Source organism: Manis javanica, chromosome X, assembly GCF_040802235.1.
Source record: "Manis javanica isolate MJ-LG chromosome X, MJ_LKY, whole genome shotgun sequence".
Lineage (NCBI taxonomy): Eukaryota > Metazoa > Chordata > Mammalia > Pholidota > Manidae > Manis > Manis javanica.
Window position 1 is genome coordinate 108,015,064 of NC_133174.1, and position 25,263 is coordinate 108,040,326.

A 25,263-nucleotide genomic window follows, 5' to 3' on the forward strand; every position below is an offset into this window, starting at 1 on the left:
TTTCCTATACACTAATAATGAACCAATAGAAAGAGAAATCAGGAAAACAATTCCATTCACCATTGCATCAAAAAGAATAAAATACCTAGGAATAAACCTAACCAAAGAAGTGAAAGACCTATACCCTGAAAACTACAAGGCACTCTTAAGAGAAATTAAAGAGGACACTAACAAATGGAAATTCATCCCATGCTCTTGGCTAGGAAGGATCAATATTGTCAAAATAGCCATCCTGCCTAAAGCAATCTGCAGATTTAATGCAATCCCTTTCAAAATACCAACAGCATTCTTCAATGAACTGGAATGAATAGTTCTAAAATTCATATGGAACCACAAGAGACCCGAATAGCCAAGCAATCCCGAGAAGGAAGAAAAAAGCAGGGGGGATCTCACTTACCAACTTCAAGCTCTCTTACAAAGCCACAGTAATCAAGACAATTTGGTACTGGCACAGAACAGAGCCACAGACCAGTGGAACAGAATAGAGACTCCAGACATTAACCCAAACATATATGGCCAATTAATATATGATAAAGGAGCCATGGACATACAATGGGGAAATGACAGTCTCTTCAACAGATTGTGCTGGCAAAACTGGAGAGCTACATGTAAGAGAATGAAACTGGATCACTGTCTAACGCCATACACAAAAGTAAATTTGAAATGGATCAAGGACCTGAATGTAAGTCATGAAACCATAAAACTCTTAGAAAAAAACACTAGCAAAAATCTCTTTGACATAAAACATTAGTGACTTCTTCATGAACATATCTCCCCAGGCAAGGAAACAAAAGAGAAAATGAACAAGTGTGACTACATCAAGTTGAAAAGCTTCTGTACAGCAAGCAAAGGACACCATCAATAGAACAAAAAGATACCCTACAGTATGGGAGAATATATTCATAAATGACAGATCCGATAAAGGGTTGACATGCAAAATATCTAAAGAGCTCATGCACCTCAACATACAAAAAGCAAATAATCCAATTAAAAAATGGGCAGAGGAGCTGAACAGACAGTTCTCCAAAGAAGAAATTCCGATGGCCAACAGACAGATGAAAAGATGCTCCACATCATTACTTATCAGGGAAATGCAAATTAAAACCACAATGAGATATCACCTCACACCAATAAGGATGGCTATCATCCAAAGACAAACAACAACAAATGTTGGTGAGGTTCTGGAGAAAGGGGAACCCTCCTACACTGTTGGTGGAAATGTAAACTAGTTCAACCATTGTGGAAAGCAGTATGAAGGCTCCTCAAAATGGTCAAAATAGACTTACCATTTGACCCAGGAATTCCACTTCTAGGAATTTATGCTAAGAATGCAGCAGCCCTGTTTGAAAAAGACAGATGCACCCCTATGTTTATCGCAGCACTATTTACAATAGCCAAGAAATGGAGGCAACCTAAGTGTCCATCGGTAGATAAATGGGTAAAGAAGATGTGGTACATATACACAATGGAATTACTCAGCCATAAGAAGAAAACAAATCCTATAATTTGCAACAACATGGATGGAGCTAGAGGGTATTATGCTCTGTGAAATAAGCCAAGCAGAGAAAGACAAATACCAAATGATTTCACTCATATGTCGAGTATAAGAACAAAGAAAAACTGAAGGAACAAAACAGCAGCAGAATCACAAAACCCAAGAAGGGACTAACAGTTACCACAGGGCAAGGTACTGGGGAGGCTGGGTGGGAAGGGAGGTGTAAGGGTGGGGAAAAAGAAAGGGGGTATTCGATTAGCATGTATAATGTGTGGGGGTGGGTGGAAGGGGAGGGCTGTGCAACACAGAGAAAACAAGTAGTGATTTTACAGCATCTTACTACGCTGATGGGCAGTGACTGTAATGGGGTTCGTGTGGGGTACTTGGTGAAGGGGAGAGCCTAGTAAACATAATGTTCTTCATGTAATTGTAGATTAATGATAACAACAACAAAAAAAAACCAGCGACTTAAGTCAAACCCCTTGCAATTGCCTACATGTTATGACTGCTCCAGCCACACCTCTGTGACTTCATTTTCTACTGCTGTCCCCCTTGCTCACTGGCTTTTGCTACCTAGGCCTCAGTGATGTTTTTTCAGCACACCAGAACTCCTTCCTTACAGCAGTCTCACTTGCCTTTCCCTCTACCCGAAATGCTCTTCTCCTCCAGACTGCCTTATGATCCCTCCCTCACCCCTTCAGGTTTTGCTCAGATGACAACCTCTTGGCGAAGTTTTCCTTGTCCACCTTATTTACTCCCCGTAGCCCCACTTTATCTGTTTTATTTTTTCCGTGAAATTTATCACCTTATTACATATTGCAAAATCTACTTACTGCGTTTCTCTGACTTCCACCACTAGAATTTCATCTTTGAAACAACAGATATTTTTGTATCTTTTGTTCAGTACCATTATTTTTAGTCCCTAGAACAGTGATTAACACATAGTAGGCATTCAATAAGTATTTGTGGACTAAAGGAAGACATAGTGTCACACTTTAAGATGCCAACTGGTGGAGCATAGTTATTAACAGCATAAGCTCTAGAGACAGTTCAGAGCTGGGTTCTAATTCTGGTGCTGTATCTACCAACTGTATGAAATTGCTGAGTTAATTAACACCTCTAAGTATTCTTTTCTTCATCTGTAAAACAGGGTTCTTAACAGTACCTCACAACAGTACCAGGGCTGCTGTGAGGCTAAATGAGGTAAGACATAAAACGGACTTAGGAGAGTACATGGCATACAGTAAGGGCTCATAAAATGTTAGCTGTTGTTACATCAACTGATACAGTGTAGTAAGTAAGATACAGAAATATGGGTGAAGTACAATGGGGACAGTGAGGGACATATGAGTAATTACACAGTAGATGAAGGAATGAATGCTTCAGTGAAGAAACTTGAGTCTTAAATGAAATTGCCAGGCAAAGGGAAACTGTATGTATAAATACATGGAATCAACAGAGGGCCTGACATTTTTGTTGGGACAATAACGAACAACTGAGTGGCTCAGAACATATGGTTTATGAGAGGGAAGGGTGGGAAATAACAATGAGAGCTGAGGCCAGGCTGATCTCTGAACGACTTTGAATCATGCTAAGGAATTTGGATTTAATTCTACAGGAAAAAAGGCCTAAAGGAGTGCTTAAACAGAAGAGTAATACGATCAGATTTATTTTATAGGAAAGTAGTTCTGCTGACAAAGACTGGAATATGGGAGAACAGCTACAATGGTCCAGATAAAGGCCTGGATTATAGAAGTGGAAATGAAAAGAATGGCCGGATTCCAAAGACTTTTCTGAGACTGAGCAGGCAGGATTTGATGAATGAGCAGACTTAAGAGGGAGAGAAGAAGGTAAAAAGTGATCAGAGTTTCTAACTCTGTTAAAAAATGTATGGCTGTTAAAAAATTAACTGACATTAAGCACACTGTCCAAAGACTGGTTATTTTGGTAAAATGGTAACTTAGTTTCTGTGTTGGACATTTATTATTATTATTGATGTCTGTCTTCCCCCATGTACTGTTCCTTGGCATGGACTATCCATTTCATCTTTATAATTTCAGTGCCTAACACACTGTAGGCAATTAATAATTGTTTACAGAACCAAATCTAAGCAAATGCATATTTTTAATAAAATGCTCCATATGTACAATTTCACCAAAATTACCTCACTCTTTTACAGTTAACTCTCTTCATTCAGGTTTCAGATTCTAATGATCCTGAGGGGAATTGGAATATATCATCTCAAAATTTGTCCCTTTGCATAAGGATTATTTTGAGTTGAAGGCAAGTGAGAAGAAACAGACACAAAAAGTCCCTGCCCTCTCCCATTCTACCTGAAGGTGGAGCATAACATTTCCTTTGTGACAGTGTCTCCCCCTCACCCCTCCGTTGCCAGGGAGGATGCCAGGGAGGAATGTTATCTCTGGAGATAGCGCCAGATCCGCATAAACAGAACGTTATTAAATAACCCTTATCTCCCATTAGTTTCCCCCAATATATTTATCTTTCCACAACTCACCACCCTTAAAAGCCTAAACCCCTTTTCCTCTGTTTTGTCACTTCTCTGTAAACTTATTGCTCTTTGTTAAAATGAAATAAGCCCCTAGGTCTAACCACTTCTTTGGGTTTTAACTATTTTTCTATGAAGGCGTCCATATGCATATGCAATAAACTGTTTCTACTGTTAATCTGTCTTGTGTCAGGTTGTTTTGTAGATCCTGGCTGCAGAAGAGTGTAAAGGAAATTTGTTTCCTCTCCTATAACCTCCTCACAAAAATTTTTAAGCAGTAGTTAAATGCTGTAACACCCTGATTGACGATGTTCCACTAATCAAGCACACTAAACATAAATTTACCTAAGAAAAGTATTAATATCTAAGTAAAAAGCATACTCAAGACTTCTAGTGTCAAGAAGAAATTTTACAAATTTTTAACATAATGGAGCACACTAAGCATGCCCCTCTTCCTTTCTTACATTTCTTGAACTACTTTTGGACATCAATAGAAACTGCTAACAGCCCAAATTCTAGGCTTGGCATGACCAATGACTAGGTGAGTGATCCTGGTGTGTCATTCTGCATGCCCAATTGTACCTTAGGTACTTTTATTCATTCTGTTTTACATGGATGCTGAGAAGACAAGAGTGAGAATGTAGTTCAAGAGATAAATATATCACTATTGTGAGAAAAAAGAAAAAAAGAACACATCAGGAAAATGAATCCTATTGTGCTTACTGTGCCTCACTGGAGCTAGCACTAGGTTCAGAGATAATACCAGATACCAAACTCCAAAGGCCTATGAAATAGAGGCCACTTGTAACTGTCCCCAACAGAATGACCGAAGTGAAAGAAACCCCAAACAATCTTTTCCTGAAAACAGATATAAGTGGTATCAACTACTCCTGAAAACAAGCTCATAGAGTCACTTTTTTGTGTGTCAAAGAATTACTATGTCCCTCATTTAAAAGGCCTTGTATTCCAACAAGATTGGGAGTTAAGGTAGGTAGTAGGTTTGTTTGTTTTGCTGGTAGTTGGGGCAGAGTGGTAGATGGAAGTAGTTAAGGATCTGTATGATTGTTGAAATAAGCATAATATAAGATGGTATAAAGAGTCCCTGTTTTTAAGAGTAATCAATGCCTGGAAACTTTAGGGTGAATTAAACTGATAAAAGCAAACCTTTTCCCCCTAAAACTGTTAAAACTTTCCCTGCTATACTAGTCAGTGAAGACTTTGTGGAGGAAATGTGCCTTGAAGACTGGGCAAGCTTTGAATAGAAAGGAGGGAGACTGCAGACATCCAGACAAGGGAAACAGAAATCAAGGCAAAGAAAGAAGAATTCAGCACTGATTCAGGCCTACCACAGTCAGGCATGGGGTTAGGTTCCAAGGATACAAAGATCTGTGAAGCACAGGTCTTTGCCTTAAATGAGCCCAGAGCCTAGTCAGTGAGAAAAACTGCCAAGAAAGACATATGTGGTAGTATCAATGTCAAAGTACATAAGACATACTGTCAGAACACAAATGAAGAACAATTATGACTGCTTGATTCAGAGAAAATAATAAGGGAAGATATTTGAGCTGAATCTGGAAGGATGAGTAGGGCTTTGCATCGTAAGGAAAGGGCACAGTCAGGGCAATCCCGGCAAAGCCGATGACATATGGACAAAGACATAAAAGCGAAAGAATGTTTAGGGCATAGACCTATATAAAGCATGGCAAGTAAGATGCACAGGCACTAGGCAATTAGTAACTGAGTCAAAAAGGTAAGACGAAGCAATATTAGTAGGAAGGACCTTATTCTGTAGGTGACAAGGAGCCATCAGGAGATTTTAAACCACATAATAGCACAGTTAGATCTGTATTTTAGAAAAATATAGCTGATGGCAGTATAGAACATGAATTGTGTAGAGACCAGAGATGGGAAAACTAATTAGAAAGCTACAGGAAACATTTAAATGAGTGTCAAAGGTCTAGATGATATAAGTGACAATGGGGGCTGGGGGACAGATTCCATGGGCAGTTGTACATGCAAGTAGAGTAGACAGGAATTTGTAGCTAATCTGATATGTGTGAAAGGAAGAGAAAGTAAGAGAGTGCTTCTGACTGAGTCAAAAAGATATGGACACTGATGCCATTAAAGAAATTTCAAAAGAGGAGACAGAGCTGTGGGTAAATAATAAAAATATTTATTTAAGTGCCTATTAACATTTAGTCAGTTATTCAAGCCAGACACTTGGGAATCATCGTAGGCTACTCATGTACCACCCCAGCTAGCCAGTCACCACATGCTAGAGATCCCACTTCTTTTATATCTCTTCAGCTCATCTTCATGGTTTCCAGACCCACTGCTATCATCCTCTGAAATAATCTAAGTACCCATTTCTCTGCTGGGTTAATGGCTTCTTAAGTGGGTCTCCCTGTCTTTAGGCTGGAGCCCCTGTCCATCCTTCAGAGTACTACCAGAATGGTCTTTCTAAAAATCTGAACATTTTAATTAAGCCTCTGATTGAAATACTTCAAAGAAGGATTCTCCAGAAGCTTGCAGGATGAAGTTCAAATGTCTTGGTTTAACACAAAAGGCCATTTAAAATCCTAATCCTGCCTACCTCTCCTACAACTCTCATACATGCACCCTTTGCTCCAGCCACATGGAATTTCTTATAGTACCTATAACATGACATGCTGTTTCAGCCTCCATGCCTTTGCATTTGCTATTAGCTCTGATATGCCCCTTCTTTCCTTCTCTCATACAGTTAACTCCTAGCTCAAACATCAAAGCCTTCAGGAAGCTTTTCCTGACACCCTGATTCATAAGGCTAACTTCTATACTTGTGCAGTACCTTTTATAGAATATTACCATCCAATACTGTAATTGTGGATATATCTATTTCGCTAGTCAGCAAGGTCCCTGAGGCCAGAGAATATGTCTCTCACGATTCTGCAGAATCTAGCACTGTCTGGCACATGTAACAGGCACTCAAAAAACATTTGTTGAGGGAGTTCAGTTTTAGAGCTATTAATTGATGTGCTTGAAGAACATGTAGGTGGAGAGATCTTATATATACTGTTGTATGAAAAGAGCAGCATGCATAACAGGATCTCATTTCTGTTTATAAAACATAAAGCTATTAAAAGGGAGTAAGAATTATGGAGCTAAAGCCAGTTCAAGACTAGAGGCAGTGAGTGATATGTCTCCTGAGAATGGCCAAGGACAGAACCCTGAGAAAAAGCAACATTTAAGGGGGGTGAAATGGAAGACACAAAGGGATATAGGAAGAGAACAAGGGAAAACAGAACCATGGACAACAGAGTAGAGAAAAATTGGTGACAAATACTGCAGAGCCAATGAAATCCCAGGAAAATACGGCTGAGCAAGTGGACATTTTAAGTTCTTTGTTTACATCATCTTTGCCTACCTCAATACACTAAAAGCAGAGGGGACAGCTTAGAATATTTTGAATTCTGTTTTTTTAGGTTTAAAACTGGCTATATAACCTTCTAGCTCTGAGACCAAATGAAAATTAAGGTATTTTAAACTACCTAAAACAATCAGAAAGCATTTATTAAACCTAAAGGATGGAAAAATTAGAATATTTCAGAATCTTTTTTCTTTGATTACCTCTTCACTTATCTACGATTTAATAAAAAAAAATCAAACATGGACCTGAGGAGAGGGAATTTTGTTTTATTTAAGTTTACATTAGTAATTTGGTAGCTTGAGTAATTTTATTCACTGTCTGACATCCTTTAAACCCCAGAATTTTTCATTTACCAATTTTAATAGAAGAAACTCTTGTTTCCAATGCATCTTTATTTTAATTAAGTGCTTTCATTCAACTGTAATTTCTGATAAGGTACTTTATAGTAAACAAATCACACAGTATTTGATAATATTAACCATAAGATAATGAACATACCCCTGTATCTGTATCAGATTTTGATGAGCTTAGACTTTCCTGAGAAGGTGACGGGGACACACGTCCTAAAAACAACATAATAATTTTAACAAAAAGAATGCACACATGTGCACACACACAAAACATCTATCAGAAATAACAACACAGTAATACCTAATTAACAGTCATAAAATCTAACATTCTGGAAAAACACATTTTTCTAAAGAAGCAAAGCCTTAACTTTTTAAGCACCAAATACTTTTTATCATTTTTATATAAAGTCTTTGTAAAATGGCTTCACGATTTCTCCAATTTAATAAAATACTGTTAAATCCTCATTTTCACAGTGAATACAATTCTTGTTAATTATAACAACTAACAAGATGAACATTAAGGGGCCAAAAGGTTCTGGGCTGGGGTAAGTCTCAAGGACCACTGAAAACAGTCTTTCTGTTCCAGGCAGGGCGATAAAAGAAACATACAGTGAACAGTTTAAACTTCTGTTAACTCATTATTATCTTTGATTATGTATTATAACATAATGCAAGCAATACCCACAAAACTACTAAAGTGTACAGGACCTTGCTTGCCAGTTCAGTGTTATCTCCCTAGATTTCTGTTCCTCAAATTGATGCTTTAGCTATATATACTCCTACCCATGGTGCCTCTAATTCTCCTTCCCCCTGTCCTTTAACTTCTTGTTTTCAGCCTTGGTTGATTAGGAGTGGTTTTGTGGAGAAAATTTACTGCAGTTAAATAATTACAAAAAAAAGAATCCCATAAACTTAAAGCTCCTATTTACATCAATTCTACATATGTTCCTGATAACTTACAGAAATATTTTACATAGCTGTAATCATTGTGTCCATACATCATCTTTTAAGGGTTCTCTTTCTCCATTTAACCGATTTTTCATATACCCTTCTATGTATTGACAATTCACATTTACTTTCTATGGCTACATTTCCTTAATCACATTTTACTTACTGGATTTTACTTACTCTCATTCTTTTTCTACATTAATCATATAATTTCATTTTAACCTAGGATAGAACTGAAGGGTGTCAGGGGAAACAAAATAACTTTGTTCTCAATAGTTGATGAGATTAACTCTGCACTACACCTGAAAGGGATAAATTCAAAAGCTTTGTGGTAGCTTATCCCACTGGGTTTAGATGCTTTTTGCTGCTGACTTCTCTTACTTTTAGGTTTATGGCAATTATGGAAAATAGTGGTTGTTGCAAATGATTGCCAGATAAGAGAGCATTATACCTGAAATGAAAAAATGCCAGATGTTTCTGGACTGTTAAAGCCCACAAATAAATGAAAAATACCTTCAGTGTTGTATTTCATTCGCATATTGTTGAAATAGTCAAAAGCATTTTTTAAAGCCCATATTCTCACTACGTTGTCTTGTCCAGCTGAGGCAAGTAATCGGCCACAGTGAGAAAATTTCATGGTCCAAACAGCTCCCTTTGAAAACAAAAGAAGGTTCAAAGTTAATTACTTTGAAACTTGAGATACAATTTTTAAGCCAAAGTAAAAAATTATATCAAATTATACATACTAAAATAATGTCACATTACTAACACCACTTAAGGCCAACAGTCCAAAGGTGCCATAACCACTGCAAGGAGGAACTTTTAGAAGAATAGTGGGATAAGATTGTTGCAGTTTGCCATGATCTAAATGAACAACTTTAAGACCCCAGATCTTGTTTGTATATTAATGGAAATGGGAGTTCTGAGGTGACCAGAAATCTTCCATTCAAAGGCTCAAATCCTATTTTAGGATCTGTCTCCTAGCTGAATATAAGAGGAGCTGGGATCGATTATAGATACTATAATCAACTCACACATCTTACATGTAGATTATAAGCATCAAAATTTAAATTCCAATCTGGCTGCCATCTGATAGGATTACAAATGCTTCCTTCCAGTTAAGATAACTTTTAATATCTAAACATATAATAGATTCCCTGATCAAGGACTCACAGCATTACTTACATTATTTATCCAGTGCTGAGTTTATTACTGACTTCTCTGCCTTCCTAGAATTTTCAGGGGTAACTACGATATAATTTGTGCACTTTATATCTACTTTGGTACATTTTTTTAATTAAGATATCATTGATATATAATCTTATGAACATTTCATATAAGCAACATTGTGGTTACTATATTCCCCCATTATTAAGTCCCCACCACATACCCCATTACAGTCACAGTCCATCAGCATAGTAAGATGCTATAGAGTCACTACTTGTCTTCTCTGTGCTATACTTCCTTCACTGTGCCCCCCTATATTATGGGCACTAATCATAATGCCTCTTTATCCCCTTATGTCTCCCTTTCCACCAACCCTCACCATACCTTTCCCTTTGGTAACCGCTAGTCCATTCTTGGGTTCTGTGAGTCTGCTGCTATTTTGTTTCTTCAGTTTTTGCTTTGTTCTTATACTCCACAGATGAGTGAAATCATTTGATACTTGTCTTTCTCCACCTGGCTTATTTCACTGAGCATAATACCCTCTAGCTCCATCCATGTTGTTGCAAATGGTAGGATTTGTTTTCTTCTTATGGCTGGGTAATACTCCATTGTGTACATGTACCACCTCTTCTTTATCCATTCATCTACTGATGGACACTTAGGTTGCTTCCCTATCTTGGCTACTGTAAATAGTGCTGCGATGAACATAGGGGTGCATATGTCTTTTTGAATCTGAGAACTTATATTCCTTGGGTAAATTCCTAGGAGTGGGATTCCTGGGTCAAATGATATTTCTATTTTTAGTTTTTTGAGGAACCTCCATATTGCCTTCCACAATAGTTGAACTAACTTACATTCCCACCAGCAGTGTAGGAGGGTTCCCCTTTCTCCCCATCCTTGCCAGCAATTGTTACTTGTCTTTTGGATGTTGGCCATACTAACTGGTGTGACATGATACCTCATTGTGGTTTTAATCTGCATTTCTTTGATGATTAGCAATATAGAGCATCTTTTTAATGTGCCTATCGGTCATCTGAATTATTTCTTTAGAGAATTATCTGCTCAGATCCTCTGCCCATTTTTTAATAGGGTTATTTGTTTTTTGGGTGTTGAGGCATGTGAGCTCTTTATATATTTGGGATGTCAACCCCTTATTGGATATGTCATTTATAAATATATACTCCAATAGTATAGGATGCCTTTTTGTTCTACTGATGGTGTCCTTTGCTATACAGAAGCTTTTCAGTTTGATATAGTCCCACTTGTTCATTTTTGCTTTTGTTGCCCTTGCCTGGAGAGATATGTTCATGAAGAAGTTGCTCATGTTTATGTTCATGAGATCTTTGCCTATCTTTTTTGCTAATAGTTTTATGGTTTCATGACTTACATTCAGATCTTTGATCCATTTTGAGTTTACTTTTGTGTATGGGGTTAGACAATGATACAGTTTCATTCTCTTATATGTAGCTGTCCAGTTTTCCCAACACCAGGTGTTAAAGAGGCTGTCATTTCCCCATTATATATCCATGGCTCCTTTATCATATAATAACTGACCATATGTGTTTGGGTTAATATCTGGACTCTCTATTCTGTTCTGCTGGTCTGTGGGGTTTTTTTTTGTGCCAGTACCAAATAGTCTTCATTACTGTGGCTTTGTAGTAGAGCTTGAAGTCAGGGAGTGTAATTCCCCCTGCTTCATTCTTCCTTCTCAGGATTGGTTTGGCCATTTGGGGTCTTTTGCGGTTCCATAAGAATTTTAGAACTATTTGTTCCAGTTTGTTGAAGTATGCTGTTGGTATTTTGATAGGGATTGCATTGAATCTGTAGATTGCTTTAGGCAGGATGGCCATTTTGACAATATTAATTCTTCCTATCCAAGAGCATGGGATGAATTTCCATTTGTTAGTGTCCTCTTTAATTTCTCTTAAGAGTGTCTTGTAGTTTTCAGGGTATACGTATTTTACTTCCTTGGTTAGGTTTATTCCTAGGTATTTTATTCTTTTTGATGCAATTGTGAATGGAATTGTTTTCCTCATTTCACTTTTTGCTAGTTCATTGTTAGTGTATAGGAAATCAATATATTCTGTGTATTAATTTTGTATTCTGCAAATTTGCTGAATTCAGATATTAGTTCTAGTAGTTTTGGAATGGATTCTTTAGGGTTTTTAATGAACAATACCATGTCATATGCAAACAGTGACAGTTTGACTTCTTCCTTACCAGTCTGGATGCCTTGTATTTCTTTGTGTTGTCTTTGCCATGGTTAGGACCTCCAGTACTATGTTGAATAAAAGCAGGGAGAGTGGGCATCCTTGTCTTGTTCCCGATCTTAGAGGAAAAGCTTTCAGCTTCTCACTGTTAAGTACGATGTTGGCTGTGGGTCTGTCATATATGGCCTTTACTATGTTTAGATACTTGCCCTCAACACCCATTTTGTTGAGAGTTTATATCATGAATGGGTGTTGAATTTTGTCAAAGGTTTTTCTACATCTATGGAGATGATCATGTGATTTTTGTCTTTTTATTGATGTAGTGGATGATGTTAATGGTTTTTCAAATGTTGTCCTGTGTCCCTGGAATGAATCCTATTTGATCATGATGTATGATCTTTTTGATGGAGTTTGAATTCAGTTTGCTAGTATTTTGTGAGTATCCTTGCATGTATGTTCATCAGGGATATTGGTCTGTAATTTTCTTTTTTTGTGGTATCTTTGCCTGGTTTTGGTATTAAAGTGCTGCTGGCTTCATAGAATGGGTTTGGAAGTATTCCCTCCTACTTTTTGGAAAACTTTAAGGAGGATGGGTATTAGTTCTTCTCTAAATGTCTGATAAAATTCAGTGGTGAAGCAATCTGGTATGGGGTTTTGTTCTTGGGTAGTTTTTTCATTATCGATTCAATTTCATTGCTGGTAATTGGTCTGTTTAGATTTTCTGTTTCTTTGTGGGTCAGTCTTGGGTGGTTGCATTTTTTAGAAAGTTGTCCATTTCTTCTAGGTTACCCAATTTGTTAGCATGTAATTTTTCATAGTATTCTCTAATAATTCTTTGTATTTCTATAGTGTCTGTAGTGATTTTTCCTTTTACTTTTTGATTCTGTTTATGTGTGTAGACTTTTTTTCTTGCTAAGTCTGGCTAGGGGTTTATCTATTTTGTTTAGTTTCTCAAAGAACCAGCTCTTGGTTTCATTAATTCTTTCTATTGTTTTATTCTTCTCAATTTTATTTATTTGTTCTCTGATCATTGTTATGTCCTTCCTTCTACTGACTTTGGGCCTCATTTGTTCTTTTTTCAGTTTCATTAATTGTGAATTTAGACTGTTCATTTGGGATTGTTCTTCCTTCTTTAAATAGGCCTCGATTACTATATATTTCCCTTTTAGAACTGCCTTCGCTGCTTCCCACAGAAGTTGGGGCATTGTGCTGTTGTTTTCATTTGTCTCCATATATTGCTTGATCTTTGTTTTAATTTGGCTATTGACCAATTGATTATTTAGGAGCATGTTGTTAAGTCTCCATGTGTTTGTGAGCCTTTCTGTTTTCTTTGTACAATTTATTTCTAGTTTCATACCTTTGTGATCTGAGAATTTGGCTGGTACAATTTCAATCTTTTTGAGTTTGCTGAGGCTCTTTTTGTGGTCTAGTATGCGATCTACTCTGGAAAATATTCCATGTGCACTTGAGAAGAATATGTATCCTGTTGCTTTTGGGTGGAGTGTTCTGTAAATGTCTCATAGGCCCATCTGTTCTAATGTGTTGTTTAGTGCCTCTGTCTCTTTACTTATTTTCTGTCTGGTTGATTTGCCCTTTGGAGTGAGTGGTGTGTTGAAGTCTCCTAAAAATGAATCCATTGCATTGTATTTCCCCCTTTAATTCTATTAGTATTTGTTTCACATATGTAGGTGCTCCTGTGTTGGGTCCACAGATATTTCTAATGGTTTTATCTTCTTTTAGGACTTGCCCCTTTATCATTATATAATGTCCTTCTTTGTTTCTTATTACTTTCTTTGTTTTGAAGTCTATTTTATCTGATATCAGTACTGTAACTCTTGCTTTTTTCTCCCTATTGTTTGCATGAAATATCTTTTTCCATTCCTTCACTTTTAGTCTGTGTATGTCTTTGGGTTTGAAGTGAGTCTCTTGTAGGCAGCATATAGTTGGGTCTTGTTTTTTTATCCATTCAATGACTGTCTGTATTTCGATTGGTGCATTAAGACCATTTACATTTAGGGTGGTTATGGATAGATGTGTTCTTATTGCTATCGCAGGCTTTGGAGTCATGCTTACCAAAGGTTCAAGGGCAGCTTCTTTACTATCTAACAGTCTAACTTAACCCACTTATTATGCTATTATAAACCCAATCTGAAGATATTGTTTCTCTCCCTTCTTTTTCTTCCTCCTCCACTCTTTGTTATGTGAGGTGTCATATTCTGTACTCTTTGTGTATCCCTTGACTGACTGTGGGTAGCTGATTTAATTTTCCTTTTGGTTAGTTATTAATTAGTCTACTTGTTTACTGTGGTTTTATTTTCTCTGGTGACAGATATTTAGCCTTAGGAGCACTTCTATCTAGAGCAATCCCTTTAAAATACACTGTAGAGATGGTTTGTGGGATGTAAATTCCCTCACCTTTTGCTTATCTGGTAATTGTTTAATCCCTCCTTCAAATTTAAATTATACTCTTGCTGGGTAGAGTATTCTTTGCTTGAGGCCCTTCTGTTTCATCACACTGAATATATCATGCCATTCCCTTCTGGCCTGTAAGGTTTCTTCTGAGAAATGTGATGATAGCCTGATGGGTTTTCTTTTGTAGGTGAACTTTTTTCTTTCTCTGGCTGCTTTTAATACTCTGTAGTTGTCCTTGATCTTTTCCATTTTAATTATTATATGTTTTGGTGTTGTCTTCCTTGGGTCCCTTGTGTTGGGAGATCTGCATACTTCCATGGTCTGAGAGACTATTTTCTTCCCCAGGTTGGGGAAGTTTTCAGCAATTATTTATTCAAAGATATTTTCTATCCCCTTTTCTCTCTCCTGTTCTTCTGGTACCCTTATATTCTGTTTGGACTTGTCACACAGTTCTCTTAATATTCTTTCATTTCTAGAGATCCCTTTTTTTTCTCTGTGCCTCAGCTTCTTTGTATTCCTGTTTTCTAATTTCTATTCCATGTACTGCCTCCTCTACCTTATCTAATCTGTTTTTAAATCCCTCCACCATATGTTTCATTTCAGCTACTGTAGCTTTTAAGGTGTCTATCTCTCTCCTGAATTCGTCCCTTAGCCTTCTGAATATTTTTCTGTAGCTCCATTAGCATTCTTATTGACTTTTATTTTGAAATTTTTTTCAGGAAGACTGGTGATTTCAGTTTCACTGAGCCCTCTTTCTGGTGTTTGAGGGATTTTGGATTGAACAATGTCCTTGTGCCTTTTCATAATCCTATTGGATATTGAGAAATATTAGGTTTGTGTAGTTGGCACACTGTAGTACCCAGAAGCTATGCTCGTTGGACCTGTCTAGTACCTGGAGCAATGGCAGTGGTCGCAGGCAAGCGGTGATGGTATTTACCCTAAAGAGCAAGCTCTTTCCTGCTTCCCAGCCACAGTGCCTGTCTCTGCTGTCAGGGCCGGTAAGCCTCATGCAGGGCGCAGACTCTGTGTTAATTCCCTAAGCAGCCGTAGGCGGGGCTGCACTCCGGCTGGCCTGGAGCGACCGCAGGTGTCACAGGTGAGTGGCGCCAGTGCCTGCTGGGAGGACAAAGCCCTTTCCTGCTTCTTGTCTGGAGAGTCTGCTTCCACTGTCAGGGCCAGTGAGCTGTGAGCAGGGAGCAGCCTCTGTGTTAATCCCCTAAGGTGCCGTAGGCAGGGCTGCCCTTCGGCTGTCCTAGAGCAATGGAGGGGGGTTCATAGGTGAGTGGCGCTGGTGCCTGCCAGGAGGACAGGGCCCTTTCCTCCTTCCCAGACAGTGCCTGCCTCTGCTGTCAGAGCCAGTGAGCCATGTGCAGGGAGGAGCCTCTGCATTAATCCCCTTAACTGTCATAGGCGGCACTTCCCTCTAGCTGGTGGGGGTTGCAGATGAGTAGCGCTGGTGCCTGCCAGGAGGACAAAGCCCTTTCCTGCTTCTTGGCTGCAGTGCCTGCCTCCACTGTCAGGGCCAGTGAGCCACATGCAGGAAGCAGCCTCTGCGTTAAGCCATGTAGTTGCTGTAGACAGGGCTGGCTGCCCTCTAGCTTGTCTGGAGCGATGGCGAGGGCAGTGGGTTTGCGCGCTGGTACTGGTGGGGAGGATGGAGCGGCAGGCTGCTTATTGCGGACAAACGGCTGTGTTGCCAGCCAGGGGGATGGAGCACCTGAAGCTCCTGAACATTCCCAACCTGGGCTGAGTGTGCCAGGATAATTCTGTCCACCTGTTCCTTCTCCTGAATCCTTGCCCCTTTAGCAACCTTCTCACTGTTGGGAAGTCTTTCAAAGTACCTGCCTTTCTTTTGTCCCAGAGCAGCCAGTTGTGGGAACCTGTTCACCACATGCAGCTGTAGTCTCAGTCTCTGACTTTGGTTTTCAACCCCTCTAATCTCTGGAGCACCATGCAGTGTGGGTTTGTGCTCCCAGAGTAGATTTCTAGGGCTGGGCATTTAGCTGTACTGGGCTTCTACTCCCTCCCTGCTGATTCTCTTTTCTCCCACTGGTGAGCTGGGGTTGGGGGAGTGCAGGTCCTGCCGGGTCACGGCTTTATTACTTTACCTATTTCTGTGAGATGTTGTCTTTTCCCAGATGTAGACTGGCTGGTGCAATCTTATTTCTGGTCACTCTTTTAGGAATAGTTGTATTTGCTGTATTTTCATATTATATGTGGTTTGGGATGAGATTTCTCTCTCACTTCTCATGCCGCCATCTTTTTCCCCACTTTGGTACATTTTAACTCTAATTGAGAACTTGCAGCTGTACCTGTCTTCTTGTTTTAGCTTGCAGTTTACAAAATATATTGAGTTTCTGAAATACTTGTTTAAATTATTTAAAATATACCAGGGAATATTTTAAACATTTTTCAAAGTGATAACTCTTCTCTAATTTAACTACTTTAAAGCTTGATACTTTTAAACAGCTGTCTTAATGATATAAGACTAGGAGTTTACTTATTCAATAAGTCACTTCTTGAATGATTCAGATAGACTCTGCATTACCTACTCATTAATTCATATTAACATCAATTGACTCTTGAGTCAGGCTGGCAAAATTACATACATAAGAAGAGATCAGCTTTACAGAAGCCAAAGCATTTCTCCAAATGAAAACAGAGTCAATCCTGAAAAATAAAAAAGTTGCTTACCATGTGTTCACCACTAAGATCTTGGACCACTTTGATCTGATCAAAATCGTAAGGCCCTTTGAAACCATGGGCTGCTTTGAATTTAACTGGTCTTGTGTATGGCATTCCTTCATCATCACTTGATGAAGGATCATCTTGATCAGTATGAAACACTAAGTAGAAAAGCAATAGAAGTCAATCATTAGCTATTGTATATATAACTACTATCATATTCCCATGTCTACTGATTTCCAAGAAAATTCATTAAATGGAAAAGCAAAATCTATTACTAAATAGCATAGTAGTTACGAGCATGGAGTCTGGTACACTGTTGCCTAGGTCCAAATTCAGTTCCATAACTTATTATCTGTGTGACTACAGGCAAGATACTTTATTTTCCTGTGCCTCAACTTTCTCATCTATCAAATGGGGATAATAATGGTACTTATCCCATGGGGTTTTTAGGTGGATTAAATGAGTTAATACAGGTTAACATGCTTAGAACAGTGTCTGGTATAGAATAAGCAGTTATGTAAGGGTTTATTATACAAATCAAAAATTGAGCACATTTACATAAAGGGATAGGAAGTCAACATCTCTGCAAATTCAGAAGAATCACCTAAATTTAAAAATATTTATAAAAAGTAAATAACCTTACAAAACTAATTACAACTGATCAATGAATGCTCAACTCTTCCAGGTAGCCATAGTCACAAAGTATGTACAGATTCATGTTTGAGATGCATAAATTCATTTTTCTTCTTATGCATCAAATTGACAGTGAGAATAACATGATTTATTGAAATCCTAAGGTATTAGCTATAAAGGTTTGTTACTTTCAATAAAAAACAATGATTCTTATAAACTATGAATTAAATTTAGATGATTACAAATCAATTTTTCAGTTGATAAGCTCTATTAGTTCACTTACCTTCATCTCTAACACTTTTTACTTTATTTACAGCACGTTCACCATATTCCTCAGCAAGGTGCTTTGCTCTCTTTACTGATTTTCCTAGGAACTTCTTTAGTTGAGTCCTTGCCAAAAATATAAAAACCCAAAATTATTTCTTGTTAACTCAATTAACTGTGAAAGTTCAATAATTCCCAGCTAATCTCATTAGCTGTGATTGGTTAAAATACATTATTTTGAAATAACTTTTTACATAATTAGTAGGTTTTGAGTATTCAAAACTCTTTTTCTTTGGACTAAATATATTCAAGTCAACATGGCTACAAAGGAAATATAGGCACTTCCCCCCAATGTACAATATCATATACTCTAGAGCACTGGTTTTCAATGGTGAATAATAATCAACTGACAGGGATGGAGTGAGAGGGGAAGGTTTAAAGTGTGGATATCCAGACCCATCCCCAGGCTGTCTGATTTAGAGGGCCTGGGGTGAGCCCATGAATCTGCAGTGAGATTTTGCTTTGAGTAGACTACTTTAGAGGATCGTCCTGAAAAGCACATTTTACCAGTAAAAAGAAACTGTGAAGAGATATGCACCTAAGATGGCCCCTTGTGGCTTCTCTTTCAGTTTGGATATTTGCATGCAATATGGAAGCTGAGCTTTCCCAGCAGGTATTCCCAAACACAACATAAGACAAGTATGCATCTCAAACTTCCATTAATAGGATGTATTTATTGCTTTTTCCATTATCTAAGTCTCAAATTTCATATACTATTAAAAAAACCAAAGAACACTACATGATATTTAAAACCAAAATAAAATTTACAAATCCATGGTAAACTTTTATCAATTCATGGGAGCTTATGATATTAAAGGATAGTATCTGAAAAAGTTGCTAAGATATATATATATACACACACAGATATTTACTGCAGCATTGGCTAGAATAGATAAAAAGTAGAGAAAAACTGAATTTTCACCAACAGAAGAACAGATAAATAAGTGATGGCACATCCTTACAATGGAAGGCAATAAAATAAATGAGGCAAACCTCAGCTCTTTGAACATACCAAGGTCTTAGTCACTGTGACTTTGCATGTGAGGTTATTTCTGCCTTGAACACTCCTCCCCTGGCTAAATTCTACTTCATCTTTTAGGTCTCAGAACAAACAGCTCTCTCTCAAAAAAGCCCTCCTTGACTCTTTAGAACAGCTTTTCCTATAAGATACTACCATAGCTGCTCACACATTTATTTTATAGCAATCACTCAAATGTAGTTAGACTTATATGTGTAATTACATGTTTAGAGTATATTTCTCCTATTTAACTGGAAGCTCAATGAGGGCAGAGACTATGATTGTCTTTTTAACTACTGTATCCACAGCACTGAACTGCCAATCTGGCTGATAGAAAGACTTCAATATATTTGCCCTTGGTACTGATATGAAGAGATGTCTATTACATATTAGACATCATTTTTTATTATTTTTATTTTGGTATCATTAATCTACAACTACATGAGGAACATTATGTTTACTAGACTCCCCCCAGCACCAAGTCCCCCACACAAACCCCATTACAATCACTGTCCATCAGCGTAAGATGCTGTAGAATCACTACTTGTCTTCTCTTTGTTGCACAGCCCTCCACGTGTCCCCCCAACATTATACATGCTAATCATAATGCCCCCTTTCTTCCCCCCCATCCCTCCATTCCCACCCATCCTCCACAGTCCCTTTCCCTTTGGTAACTGTTAGTCCATTCTTGGGTTCTGTGATTCTGCTGCTGTTTCATTCCTTCAGTTTTTCCTTTGGAAACAACGAAAGCAACAGAATTCTGTGTATTAATTCTGTATCCTGTAATTTTGCTGAATTCAGATATTAGTTCTAGTAGTTGTAGAGTGGAGTCTTTAGGGTTTTTTATGTACAATATCATGTCATCTGCAAATAGTGACAGTTTGACTTCTTCTTTACCAATCTGGATGCCTTGTATTTCTTTGTTTTGCCTGACTGCCGTGGCTAGGACCTCCAGTACTATGTTGAATAACAGTGGGAAGAGTGGGCATCCCCCCTCCACCCCCCACTGCCTTGTTCCCGATCTTAGAGGAAAAGCTTTCAGCTTCTCACTGTTAAGTATGATGTTGGGTGTGCGTTTGTTGTATATGGCCTTTATTATTTTGAGGTACTTGCCCTGTATTCCCATTTTGTTGAGAGTTTTTATCATGAATGAATGTTGAATTTTGTTGAATGCTTTTTCAGCGTCTATGGAAATGATCATGTGGTTTCTGTCCTTTTTGTTGATGTGGTGGATGATGATGATGGATTTTCGAATGTTGTACCATCCTTGCATCCCTGAGATGAATCCCACTTGGTCATGATGTATGATCCTCTTGATGTATTTTTGAATTTGGTTTGCTAATATTTTGTTGAGTATTTTTGCATGTGTGTTCATCAGGGACATTGGTCTATAATTTTTTTTTTTGATGGGGTCTTTGCCTGGTTTTGGTATTAGAGTGATGTTGGCTTCACAGAACGAGTTTGGAAGTATTCCCTACTTTTCCATTATTTGGAAAACTTTAAGGAGAATGGTTATTATGTCTTCTCTGTATGTTTGATAAAATTCAGCATTGAATCCATCTGGTCCAGGGGTTTTGTTCTTGGGTAGTTTTTTGATTATCGATTCAATTTTTTTGCTGGTAATTGGTCCTGGGTCAGTCTTGGAAGGTTGTATTTCTCTAGGAAGTTGTCCATTTCTTCTAGGTTTTCCATCTTGTTAGCATATAGATTTTCATAGTATTCTCTAATAAATGTTTGTATTTCCATGGGGTCTGTCATGATTTTTCCTTTCTCATTTCTGATTCTGTTGATGTGTGTAGATTCTCTTTTCCTCTTAATAAGTCTGGCTAGGAGCTAATCTATTTTGTTTATTTTTTCAAAGAACCACCTCTTGGTTTCATTGATTTTTTCTATTGTTTTATTATTCTCAATTTTATTTATTTCTTCTCTGATATTTATTATGTCCCTCCTTCTGCTGACTTTGGGCCTCATTTGTTCTTCTTTTCCAGTTTCAATAATTGTGACTTTAGACTATTCATTTGGGATTGTTCTTCCTTCTTGAAATAGACCTGGATTGCTATATACTGCCTTCACTGTTTTCCACAGAAGTTGGCGCTTTATGCAGTCATTGTCATTTGTCTCCATATATTGCTTGATCTCTGCTTTAATTTGGTCATTGGTCCATTGATTATTTAGAAGCATGTTGTTAATAAGCCTCGATGTGTTTGTGAGCCTTTTTGGTTTTTTTTGTACAATTTATTTCTAGTTTTATGCCTTTGTGGTCTGAGAAGTTGGTTGGTACAATTTCAATCTTTTGGAATTTACTGAGGCTCTTTTTGTGGCCTAGTATGTGGTCTATTCTGGAAAACGTTCCATCTGTACTTGAGGAGAATGTTTATCCTGCTGCTTTTGGGTGTGGAGTTCTGTAGATGCCTGTTAACTCCATCTGTTCTAGTGTGTTGTTCAGTGCTTCTGTGTCCTTACTTATTTTCTGTCTGGTGGATCTGTCCTTATGAGTGAGTGGTGTGTTGAAGTCTCCTAGAACGAATGCATTGCATTCTATTTCCTCCTTTAATTGTTAGTATTTGTTTCACATATATTGGTGCTCCAGTATTGGGTGCATATATATTTATAATGGTTATATCCTCTTACTGGACGGACCTCTTTATCATTATGTAATGTCCTTCTCTATCTCTTGTTACTTTCTTTGTTTTGAAGTCTATTTTATCTGGTATAAGTACTGCAACACCTGTTTTTTTCTCCCCATTGTTTGCATGAAATATCTTTTTCCATCCCTTGACTTTTAGTCTGTGCATGTCTTTGGGTTTGAGGTGAGTCTCTTGTAAACAGCATATAGATGGGTCTTGCTTTTTTATCCATTCTTTTACTCTGTGTCTTTTGATTGGTGCATTCAGTCCATTTACACTTAGGGTGATTATTGAAAGATATGTACTTATTGCCATTGCAGGCTTTAGATTTGTGCTTACCAAAGGTTCAAGGGTAGCTTCTTTACTGTCTAGCCATCTAACTTAACTCTCTTATTAAGCTATTGTAAACACAGTCTGATGATTCTTTATTTCTCTCCCTTCTTATTCCTCCTCCTCCATTCTTTATATGTTAGGTGTTTTATTCTGTACTCTATTGTGTTTCCTTTAACTGCTTTTGTGAGTATTTGATTTTATTTTTTGCCTTTAGTTAATATTTGGTTGGTCTGCTTTCTTTGCTGTGATTTTATTTTCTCTGGTGACATCTATTCAGACTTCCATCTACAGCATTCCCTTTAAAATATCCTGTAGAGGTGGTTCTTGGGAGGCAAATTTCCTCAACTTTTGTTTGTCTGGGAATTGTTTAATCCCTCCTTCATATTTAAATGATAATTGTGCTGGATACAGTGTTCTTGGTTCAAGACCCTTCTGTTTCCTTGCATTAAATATATCATGCCATTCTCTTCTGGCCTATAAGGTTTCTGTTGAGAAGTCTGATGATAGCGTGATGAGTTTTCCTTTGTAGGTGACCTTTTTTCTGTCTCTGGCTGCCTTTAATACTCTGTCCTTGTCTTTGATCTTTGCCATTTTAATTATTATATATCTTGGGGTTGCTGTCCTTGGGTCCCTTGTGTTGGGAGTTCTGTGGGCTTCTGTGGTCTGAGAAACTACTTCCTCCCCCAGCTTGGGGAAGTTTTCAGTAATTATTTCCTCAAAGACACTTTCTATCCCTTTTTCTCTCTCTTCTTCTTCTGGTACTCCTATAATGTGAATATTGTTCCGTTTGGATTGGTCACACAGTTCTCTTAATATTCTTTCATTCCTGGAGATCCTTTTCTCTCTCTCTGCCTCAGCTTCTCTGTATTCCTATTCTCTGATTTCTATTCCATTAATGGCCTCATGCACGTCATCCAGTCTGCTCTTAAGTCCTTCCAGAGATTGTTTTATTTCTGTATTCTCCCTCCCTACTTGCTCCTTTAGCTCTTGCATATTTCTCTGCAGTTCCATCAGGATGATTATGACCTTTATTTTGAATTATTTTTCAGGAAAATTGGTTAAATCTATCTCCCCAGGTACTCTCACGGGTGTTGTCTGGGTAATTCTGGACTGGACCAAATTCTTTAGCCTCTTCATGGAGATAGAGGTAGCTGTAGGCAGGTAGCGCATGTGTCAGCTGGGAGAACAAAGTCCTTTCCTGTTTGCTGGTTGTCTTGCCCTTCCCTGCTGCCTGTGTCGGTTACCCGCACTCCCGGAGCAGCCTCCGGATAAATCCCCTATACTGCCATGGGCGGGGTCGCCGTCAGGGTAGCCTAGAGTCCTGTGGGGAGTGGCAGGTGTGCCAGGTGTGCTCTCCTGTGAGAGTGGCACCCCTACATGCCCTGCCCCGGTTTCTTCTGCCTGCACCAGGCAGCTGCGCGTTGGCGGCGGCCTTTGGGTCTGGCCTGGGCAGCTGTGCCCTGGGAGGAGATTCTGGGTGGCTGCTGGGGGTGTGGTCACTCCCAGGCCGCTCTGCTGCCACTGTGGGTGCACGCAGCTGTTCCCCAGCCGCCCCGCCACCGCCGGCACACAGGGCTACTCCCGGGTCGCTGTGCTGCCACTGCTGCTGGTGGAAGCCATGCGGCCGCTCTCAGGCTACTGGGCCACTATGTTGGGGGCTGCGCTGAATGGGGGTACAACTGGGAGGCTGCTTATTGCCGTGAGGGGCTTCCGAGCTGTGTTGTCGTCCAGGGGGTTAGGGCACCTGGAGTTCCCTGGGATTCCCAGCTGCTGGGCTGAGTGTGCTGGGACAATTCCGTCCAGCTGTGACGTCCCTGTCCCTTTAAGACTTTCAAAAAGCACTTGCTTTTCTTTTGTTCCAGGGGAGCCGCTTGCGGGGACCCGCTTGCAGATTTTGCTTTTCCATTTCTCTAATATCCAGCACACCATGCACTGTGTGTCTGCACTCCCGGTGTGGATTACTAGACCTGGTTGTTTAGCTGTCCTGGGCTTTCACTCCCTCCCAGTTCTGACTTCTTTCCTCCTGCTGGGGAGCTGGGGCTCGGGTCCCACTGGGCCATGGCTTATATCTTACCCCCTTCATGAGATGCTGAGTCTCACAGATGTAGATGTAGCCTGGCTGTTGTACTGTATCCACTGGTCTCTCTTTTAGGAATAGTTGTATTTTCAAAAATATATATGGTTTTGGGAGATTTCTGCTGCCCTACTTACGCCACCATCTTGGCTCCTCCTCCATATTAGATATTTTTTTAGAAAGCAAGGTGACAAACTATAGGCACAGTATAATTGTACTTTTTGAGAAAAAAACTCTATAGGGAATACACCTATTTATTAACAATGATTATTTTTAGGAGTGAGAATATGAGACTTGCATTTTCCATTTTATACATTTCTGCATTACTTTTGATAATCAGAAAACAAAGATGATAAACATTTTTAACATATTATAATACCTTTAGTACCTATAACTCTGAAGTTATGTTTTCTGGATAACTATTGGTTTACTACTACTATAAGGAAGAAAATAGATATTTTAATCATTTTGGATGACAACATTTCTGAATTATACTTTTGTAGCTTTTCCACTAGCACTTAATGTTTGGTAAGTTGCTTTCCTCAGTAAATAGGGCCAATTACCAACTTTACTATTAATACATTCAGTCTTTCAAATGGATTGCAGGTGGGCCATAATATTAGTTCCCCACCAGCCTTCAAGGCAACAGGACAGTGCCCTGGAAACCAGAATTCTAGGCCAGTCTTTTCTGATCATCAGGTGATTCATCAGTTTATTCCAGCATTCAGTACAAATATTACTGTGTTCTGTGTGTGCCATGACAATGAGAAAAAGTTGAAAGTGCTGTCATATGGAATGGTTGTGTTATGTATGAGTCCTTTTATTATTTTTCTTATTCCTCTCTTATGATCAGAATATTACTTGACATTCTTATGTGCTGACTTACATGTTGTCATAGTTTGCTGTGAGTTCAGACACCAGATGAACAGATTTTAAAGAATTATATAAGTATAGGTGACTCTTCAACAATGTGGGGGGGTGAGGGGTGCTGACACCCTGTCCAGTCAAAAATCCATGTGTAACTTTTGACTCCCCAAAACTTAACTACTAATAGCCTATTGTTGACTGG

General features: G+C 38.6%; 1 protein-coding gene across 2 annotated transcripts in view; it reads right to left on the reverse strand.

The window, feature by feature from the left end:
• The window catches only part of WDR44 (WD repeat domain 44), a 106,135-nt gene that overhangs the window by 37,066 nt on the left and 43,806 nt on the right, over positions 1-25,263 (reverse strand). For both annotated transcript variants that reach the window (XM_037004864.2, XM_017660132.3), the window contains exons 9-12: positions 18,102-18,208; positions 17,192-17,343; positions 9,222-9,360; positions 7,909-7,973 (exon numbers count right to left, since the gene is read on the reverse strand). In XM_037004864.2, the coding sequence (XP_036860759.1) occupies positions 7,909-7,973; positions 9,222-9,360; positions 17,192-17,343; positions 18,102-18,208 (463 nt within the window). The remainder of the gene's footprint in view (positions 1-7,908; positions 7,974-9,221; positions 9,361-17,191; positions 17,344-18,101; positions 18,209-25,263) is intronic.